This window comes from Hoplias malabaricus, chromosome 3, assembly GCF_029633855.1.
Source record: "Hoplias malabaricus isolate fHopMal1 chromosome 3, fHopMal1.hap1, whole genome shotgun sequence".
Classification (NCBI taxonomy): Eukaryota; Metazoa; Chordata; class Actinopteri; order Characiformes; family Erythrinidae; genus Hoplias; species Hoplias malabaricus.
In genome coordinates this window covers 67,560,542-67,570,221 of record NC_089802.1, presented here as the reverse complement: position 1 = coordinate 67,570,221, position 9,680 = coordinate 67,560,542, and the positions used below count along the sequence as shown (strand labels likewise).

Here is a 9,680-nt window from a genome sequence, read left to right as displayed (position 1 = left end):
GGTAAAGTTTATCCAAACTACATGAAGTACAATCATGATGTTTCCATCAGATATGCTGGTGTACTGTAACACCAAGTGGCCCACAGTTAACAATTTTAGTTTTAAGTTTAAGTGCAATTACTTTTTTTTTTCAAAAAGAGGTATATATCCATTCAGACACTCAGCTGTAAACTGGTTTTTGCACTTTGCAACACTGGAAACTGTAACAACCTGCATTTGTTTAATGAATGCTCAAGTCAGATTTTTAGCTGAACAGTGCATGGAATAATATACATACATAAATAAGTATTTTATCCAGGAAAATATGCACCTCCCACCACCTTTTCACGGTTTGGCCTCAGAAAAGTAGGCATACATTTAGACTCTCCTGTTTGTTCTAAGTTTGCATTCACCCATCCTTTCCACTCTTCATTCAACAATTTCAATAGCACTTATTCCATGATGTGATGTGACCCTCTTTTTGCCAGTTTCTCTCAAAACTATTCATAGACAATTTTGGTTCACCACTACGTCAATTCATTTCAATACTTTAGTAATTATGCACAAATTTCTGTGACGTGGCTACAGAGACATAACATATGGATCTGTAATAATATGCAATAATAAGGTAATACAATATTCGTTTTAAAGTATATTTATATATGAAGAATCCCTAGTTGCTACTAAACAACTACTGAGTAATTGCACCACCAACATATTTTTTATAATGCTAAGGTTAATATCCCAAAAAAATGAGTTCTGCTGAATTTATAATGGGATTACTGCTGTAAAATATAATTCACTTGTTTCTGCTTTGCTTATTCCAATTTAAGTCTATATTTTGGGTGTTATGACTTTAAGATCACAATAAATAAGTTACAGTTGCAATTACTGAATAATTATTTAGTCACAAGTACAAAACTGATATTTATAAATAAATACAACTTGATACCATATTACCCACTTATTAGAAAACCATAAATTATCACTGTAACATCTTTCACAAAGGTCCTTACGTTGCCTACAAAAGACACCACCAAAACATGGCAAAGCAAATAAATATATGCTGACAAATGAAACTATGCACATACAGCTGGAGTGAGTAACATTAGTGCAATGTTCTCTTAACCTTTCCTGCTAACTTGCAGCTTAACTAGTAAAAAATTTCTAAAGAAGCTTATTTTGATATCTAATCATTTTTATACTTTGATTCCACTAATTTCAATTTTCTGGTGTCAACAGGAGCATCACTTTCTGCTGAAAGCGTGCAAATGATCTGAATTAAGTGCAGATTTGAGATGCTTTGAGATGCTGTTTCAATATTTTGTCAATGGATGTAAATTCCCTTGAAAATGAATGATCCTCAATGGTCATAAATTGATACATAGTTGAAATCTGTGTAATTAGTGCTTGTTACACATACTTTTTTTTTTTTTTGCAGATAACATTTTTGCATGACACTGGAAACCATCTTAATTATCTTGTTCCCTTCATTTAACTTAACAATACAAACTATTTTAATACATGGTACTAATATTAGTAATAATAATAATAATTATAACAACAACAATAATATGTAGTTAATTATTCAAGTGTGGGCATTGCTGAGGCTGCACTAAACAGCTCAGTCCATGCTGAACAGATGAAATTTCGAAAAGAAAAAGAAAATTAATAGCCAGATTAATTGCACTGCAGTTCAGGTAAAAGCTACGTGCTTGGGCAAAAAATGGCACCTTTTATAAATGAACATAAGTCATTAGTTTGGATTGTGTAACAATCTGTTTTGAGTAGGGTTGTTCCATAAAGCCCTATTGGGGGGGGTTAGGGACAGTAACCCAAACAAGTATTTCTCAGATTAGCCAGATAACATCAATTTCAATGTGGAGCCTGTCTAAAAGCAAAAGAGCTGAATGACATTCTTGTTGAAAAAGACTCAACTTTGGATTTCAGTTATCTTCTGGCTATGTGACAGATAACTCCCCACACACAAGAATTTGTGCTAGCCAAGTACATTAAATCCTAAACAGTAGATGATAGGGCTGTTCCTCAGCTCTTTTCCTAAGAAAAGGCTTGGATTTGGGTTTTCTTTACCTGTCTAAACTGAAAAAGCCTGCTTTGTAGTATACTTCCCGATTCTGGCAAATTTACATGTTACACATATTCAGCATGTAATAAGAAATAAATGCTATGGTGGTAAAAAAGTAACTATGAAAACCTAAGAGATGAGATTGCTGTTCAACACACCCGGCCATTCAGTAAGTTGGCTGTTCCCAAATGAACAGTCAGTCAGCTTCTGCCAATTTTTTTTTGTATGTTTGTTTTTTTGTAAAGTAGACATACTCTCTGACATTTACCATCCCTCTAGCCTCTAATATAGACGCTACAACATGAGGGAGACGGAGGTAACATTGTTCCAGAAACTGGAAAATGTTGTAAATGTGTAAAATCACAGTGACAGAGAGAGAGAGTCACTTAAAAAAATAAAACAAAACAATATATAATTAAGGGAGAATGAAAACACATCTAAATGTCATTTTTCTGTGACAGCTGCAGCCATGGGTGTCCGTATGGTGCCTCTCGCTGTAATGGCCAGTTCTTCTATCTCTGCATTAAGACGCCTTATAACCCACTCCATTGCTTCACGACCCTGAAAGCAGGCGCAAAAAAAAAAAAAAAAAAAAAAAAAAAAAAGATGAGAGATGTATTTCATAATTCAAGAGGAAATGATGGAAGGGGACAGTGGATCATTTTAAATATGGGAAAAATGTTCCTGGTTAAAGGAAAAATATTTATGCCAATAAATAAGCAAAAAGACAACACAAAATATTTTTCCTAAGAGCAACAATAGCTTAAACTTAAGAGGCCTGTTTTTAAAATATTCCCACCTTTCCTGCATTGGTTGAGATTGTGCTTGCCATAAGCCCCTCCAGATAGCTGCTCAAACTGACTCCCTTGACAGAGATAATGGCCTCTTGTGTCAACACAGTCCTTTGGGGCGGGAAGAAACAAAAATAAAAACAATCAGCAGTGATCATATGTGCAAAAGCCCAAAATCCAATACATTTACATGTCTAGTCATTAGTCTTGGACATAAGATTGTAAACTGAGAACTACTGTAAACTACTAAAAGGTATTTAAAAAAAAAAGTAAATTGTTCCCCAAAAAAATTCCCAGAAGGCATTTTGAACAAACCTTCCTAATGTTACCAATGAAAAGCTTTGCCTTTACTAAAAAAATAACCACAAGGTATTGTATAAAATCTGCAAGATTATTTCATTATACATTCATAGACAGCTAATTTAGCTATTTTTCTAAATAACAGTAAGCACACATTTCTATAAGGAGAACATTTAATGCATAACTGCTCCTTGCTGAATGTTGAGAAAAAAGTGTCCAGTGCAAAAGTCACATCAGATTTTGTTTTATGATTTATTGTTTCACCAATAATAATAATATCAAACAAACATACATGCATTTTGACACAAGATACCCAAACTTTTTAAACTCTGTCTACACAGTTTATACATTATAGATATCCACATCCCATAGGGAAATATATTCATATGACAATAGGCAAAATGCAGTACTTACTGTTCTGGGTTTTTGGGATGTGGTCTGTAAATAAGTCTTTCATCCACAGAGACCATGTTGGTAAATGTGATCTATGAAAATACAAGTTTTTACATGACACTTGTCCTCTTTAAACTTTCCACAAAAAAATATTGCACATTTTAAAATAAAACAGGGCAGTGTGTGCTTATGCAAACAGGCTGTCTCATTCCAAACCACTTAACAACATGTAAAAAGGACAAACATTAGTCTCCAGCTTTAAATGTGGCACCGTTTACTCTATGATCAATTACACTTTGTGATTTTGTTCAGTGTCACACAAGTGTTTTCTGGAATAGAGGAGTTTCAGCATATTAACAGTTTCAGGTTTTTAAACATTTGTTGTACTCAACAGAATTTATAACTGAACCACTGCCAAAAAACTTAGCACTGAATTATCAGCTTGGAAACTAAACACCCTTTACAATTCTGTTTAAAAAAAAAAAATAATAATAATAATAAGTGCAATTTGGTTAAATAATTAAACTTCCAAATCTCACTTAACAAGAATAAAGCTAATATCAAAACAAAAAGGAACACTGCCTTAAAAAGATCACAGCATCAGAGACAGCTGCAACTCTGCAGCGACACCTTGCTTTTGTTTCAATAACACACATCATACACGCAGATCATTAGTTAAAAATGGAATCCTTACATTTGATGACTGTAGTTCCAACGTTTTCTCTTTGGGATCCACAACTGAGTGCTCTTGAACGTATGTACATGTTCGTGTATTACCAATTATCTGTGGGAACAAAGATACAGATATGATATTTATTATCTATCACTAACAGTTAACATTAAAAGAGTGATTGTGTATGAATAATAAACAATTTTAAAGTGTCTGCAGTCTTCACAAGATGCAGCAAAACCTGATCAAACAGTTTTAAAGAAATATGGTCACTTTTCAATTAGCACAGCTGCCATGTGAAATGTAGCTGGTTACCTCACAAAACCCTGTCTCTAACAGGAACCACAGGTTTGAAAACCACAATGGCGACAATAATGTTAATCGCTGTTTACTTGTCGTGTATCAGCATGTTAGGTTTTTATTGGAGAATTTGTTTTTTGGGGGCTCCTCACCCCATTTCTCATGGATCAACAGTTTTTTCGTTCCTTGTTGCACATCTGCCTCTCACTGAGGTTTTTTGTCGGCCACCAGCCCAAGGAGCGTTTCAACCTCTTCAAAAGACCACAGTGTGATTTATGAGCTGCTGTTGTGGGTTGGATAAAACGAAATGGGATTGCTGCTGTAAATTAGAGATTTTACAGATGGTGAGTTTGTTCTGGGGCGGCACGGTGGCGCAGCAGGTAGTGTCGCAGTCACACAGCTCCAGGGACATGGAGCGGATTCCTGCACCGGGTGACTGTCTGTGAGGAGTTGGTGTGTTCTCCCTGTGTCCGCGTGGGCTTCCTCCGGTCGCTCCGGTATCGTCCCACAGTCCAAAATCACACACTGGTAGGTGAATTGGCGACTCAAAAGTGTCCGTAGGTGTGTGTGTGTCTGTGTTGCCCTTTGAAGGACTGGCGTCCCCTCCATTGTGTATTCCTGCCTGCGCCCAATGATTCCAGTTAGGGTCTGGACCCACCGCGACCTTGAACTGGAAAAGCAGTTACAGATAATGAATGAATGAGTTTGTTCTGGATGCTTGCATTTCGTGGTGACTGAAAAGTCTCTCTGGCCAGTCAGGGCCAGAGAGCCACTTCACGTTTAGGCCTACTCTGTTCCCTTGGAAGAGCAGGCAAGCAAGGGTAAAAAAGTACCCACTCCAGGTGCCAGAGTCAAGTAGGTACCATGCAGTGGAAAAGCAACATAAATCTCGCTATTCACAGTGCAGGAACTGTGTCCATATAAGAAAACAAAGGTGAGAATAAATGGAGCCCAAAAAATAAAAAAAAAATAAAAAGCACATGGAGAAATAAATGTACTGGTTAAACAGGGTGAAAAAACATTGCTTCTGATCACATGCTCCTCACTCCTGTGTGCTGAACACAGCTGCAGATCTTTCTCATTTAAAGGTAAAGGCACTTAACCTGACAGTTCTGAAGGGCTGTTTAGACATGGGTAGAAAGATGCAGTGATGACTGATCCTTGTGGTATTTTAACAAATACGTGTAACAGACATTTCATTAAAACCCCAGGATCGTCATGAGTTAATGTGATAAAAGAGTTATACTATGTCTCCTTTAAGAAATGGTATGCGTGTTGAACACCACATAGTTCAGAGTATGCAAATACTAGCAAATGAATATAACACTACTAGTAGGTCTGCATTTCAGCTGATGAGCACAAGTGGAGTAGTTAAATCATACCAGTGCACTTGGCTGCAAATGTTTACAGCATGAAACAAGACACCAAGTGTGTGAACAGAATAGCTTGTGCTGGGCATGTCCTAGTATGAGATGCTCTGGTATGGTACAAAACTGGCTGAATTACTTTACAAAGAAAACGTGGCTCTTACTGCTTTAACAATAGAAGGAAGGCCCCATTCCGTGCTGAGAAGCCGTTTGCTGTGAAGGCGTCCTTGCTGGTCCACATTGCGGTCTAGTACATCCACCCCAAATACACTGGGGTTCATTGGATTAGGATACTTCTGCATTGCTGCCTTAGTCACAGTTTCCCATGGGTGACTTAAAAAAAGAAAATGAATAAATATGATCACAACAGTGTTTTAATATGAGGACAAGATATCAGGACTTGCATGCCATGTAATTTTAAAAGTCTGGCAAATGTGTGCTGGTTTGTGTGCACTGTACTGCTGTGCCCTTCTGACCCAAGAAGCATGACTTCACTGAATATAATCTCTTTAACTGCTCACATGAGCAGAGTTAGAACGCTCTGTACCAAGACTACAGGCATGGCTCAGCTCTATCCAACCACAATGGATAATAAGGACATAATTATAGTTATTATGACACATAAAAAATTATTTATTTAATTTGCATCTTCCCAGACACCCAGGACCCTGTACAATATCAATGAAAGGGGATCAATAAAAACGAAATAATATGAATGTAAAAAATGTTATCAGTCAGCTTATTGTCTCAGGCATTTATGTCTCCATGGCCATTCAAGGCATTGAAAAGTGACGTCTTACAGCGTCATCATGTAGGTGAAAGGTTACACTACTGTCAAGGATAGTTACGCAATGCCATGCAGTAGAGCTGGAATGCAATAGTCTAAAAGCGAACTGTGGAGCAGGTCCAGAGTTGAGAGTTCAGCTCCAGCTTGTACCATTTATTGTACATCGTGTTCAAACATGTAAACTGATCTCTACGCAGTCTATATAATGATATAATGAGACAAATGCAAACGTCGTAGGGACGCCGCTAACTCGGAACACCGAGACTGAATTTATTTTTTGTAAAAGACTGAGAAATTAGTTAGAAAGACCAGAAACTAACAGCCCCTGTCTTTGTTTCAATGTGTAATTTACAGTACCGTTACCACACCCGTATGTTTCAACGATTATTGAAGCATTTCCATTGAAAAGCGCCAGCCCAAGTTGCTTTGAATAAATGTAACGTATATACACATGTAAGACATAAAACAGCACATTAATGATATCTAAAAGTATCCCAAATTGGCTCATTTAGATATCCAGCCAGTTTCTAATACGATTCACTGTAAAATAACACGAATATTTAACTAAAGCTTAAACATAAACCCTTCACATGCATCTATACTAACATTTATATTTTTTCACAGCCAGATTACTAGCTATATAACAATTTAGTGTCCGGTTAACAAACATCTTAAATCAAATGTAACGTTACTAATATTAGATACAGGGGTAGCCAAGGTCGAAGTTTAAAGCTAGCTGGTTAGCCACCAAGCTAATGCGCGGCTAGAGGCAGCTCCCTTGCTAACTCCCTGGCTTGCGTTTTTAATAAATGTAGTTAATATAATTCAAGTATTAACTGGCATAGGCAAACGTGCTAAACCTAATTAACGCATCAAATAGCGATTTATCAAAGTAAAGCTATATAGTCTGCTTTAAGTACGTTAACACGTGACAATATTCTTTGCAACTTAAAACGACTTAGCGAAACAAATTCAGTATCACAAACGACGCCGGCTAACGCCACTTTGCCGTTAAGAGGAAACTGCTAAGCATTCAACACTCACTTGAAAATGTGCTCGGACGTCCAGATCTTCATGGCTTTAAAGTCGGAATGCTGACCGGCAAAGCGCTGATGTTACCGCTTTCAACCTCTTCCTCAAAGTGCATTTATCGTACGTCCCTCCGACAGGGGTCACGACGGACTCTGCGTACTTCCACTGCAGGCAGCGAATCAGACGAGAATGTTCTACGGAAAAAAATCCTCCGCCCATCACATGCTGCCTTACATCAGTGAATGTATTTTACTCTCATGTGCAGTAAGGAGCCAGAAAAGGAAGGGCAAAATGACACTTGAAGGATTTCCTAATGTTCCCAGTAATGTGAGAGTGGTGTGGTACACTATGTTCAGCTCAGTACATTAATTTTATAAACCATTTATAAGAAATGTCTGAGAATTAGGCCGTGTCCTTGCCTTGCGCCCAATGGGGTCTTAAGGTTACAGAAGATGAATGAATGAACGAGTTCTATATTCAGCAAGTACAAACTTACAGGAAAACTAAACACTGTTTGAGACCACGGTAAATGTATATGTATTCGATTGCTAATTCAATGGCGACCGTGAGAGGTTTTTTTTTAATGTTTTTTTTTAAATTCATATGAAGCAAATGCAGGGCAACACTTTACTTTCAAATCTCACTTAGAATAGCTTTTCAACATATCTCGCCGCATTTAAAGGAGAAGCAAGTTTTTCCAGGAAAGGGAATGAACAAACATGTTTTTATGAACAAAAGCTAAACACAGGATGCTGTTTCATCAATAAACAAAAATGAATTTTGGCTTAGGTTCATATCAAGATGAATTATCACTCAAGGCATATATTTCTAAACAAACCTCTTCAAATCATCTTCTTGTGCAGTTTATAAGATAATATTTAGATAATTATATTTATGAATTTTGGGACACACAATCCTACCTGACTTTACATTATATAATCATGTATTTATGAATGTCTTATTATTATCTATTCTTTTGCATGTACACCTTACTATATCAGTCTCATTATTGGAAAGACAAAACGTGATCTGGTATAATTAATTTTTTTTTTATCAAGTGATGCATAGCATGTAGTATCATATATTGTCTTAGCATGACAAACCAGCTTTTTCAGAAGAACCAAAAGTAGCAAAAGAGTCATAAGCATGGTGAAGTGGTTCTTCGGCTTGATGGATATGGTGCTGAATTTTTTATTTATTAATTATTTTTTTAAACATAACTACAAACATGTAAACATGCTAGAACAATTTACTCAATCTCCCTAAATTTTAATATTACTAGATTCCCATGTATAATTACACTTTAGTGTAATTTTTGTAAATGAACTTAGTCTAGCTGCTCATGCTGTTTACATGTAAGGAGCCATTCATGCTACAATACATGTTAGAATATCATCTGTCAGTGTGATCTTCTGCAAAAGTTGTTTTTTCATACAAATGCTATTGATATATGATACAAATACATATAGGGTTATAAGTTATAATTATTATAGGCTTTAAATAATTTGCACATCATTGCATTCTGTTTTTATTAAAATTTTGCACCACATTAAACCTTATTTGGAAGTATAAATATATATATATATTTGTATATGCATACCACACCAATTACTTTGTAGTTCTACAATTAAAGACTGTTGTCCGTCTGTTGCTCTGCATACTTTGTTAGCACCCTTTCATCCTGTTCTTCAATTGTCAGGACCACTCCACAGAGCAGGTATGATTTGGGTGGTGAATCAACACTGCAGTCACGCTGACATGGTTGTGGTGTGTTAGTGTGTGTAGTGCTGGTACAAATCGATACATAACAGTGTTACAGTGCTGATGGAATTTTGTTTGTAAACACATATGTAGGCTCAGACCCACAATCGCAGCTGTGTGACAGCGCCACTACCTGTTGTTTTAGTCATGGTATATAATTTAAAAATAAGCATGAGACAATTAAGAATATGTGAAATATTTTTTAATAGTAGCT

At 36.4% G+C, this 9,680-nt stretch overlaps 1 protein-coding gene across 1 annotated transcript; it reads right to left on the bottom strand.

Moving 5' to 3' along the window:
* Positions 1 to 7,860, bottom strand: prelid3b (PRELI domain containing 3). The gene is made up of 6 exons (XM_066666630.1): positions 7,718 to 7,860; positions 6,051 to 6,219; positions 4,244 to 4,333; positions 3,571 to 3,641; positions 2,865 to 2,967; positions 1 to 2,626 (listed from the first exon to the last, which is right to left on the bottom strand). Exons 1-6 carry the CDS (start codon positions 7,747 to 7,749, stop codon positions 2,510 to 2,512), a joined length of 582 nt encoding a protein of 193 aa, XP_066522727.1. The 5' UTR covers positions 7,750 to 7,860; the 3' UTR covers positions 1 to 2,509.
* Between the last annotated feature and the right edge of the window lie 1,820 nt (positions 7,861 to 9,680).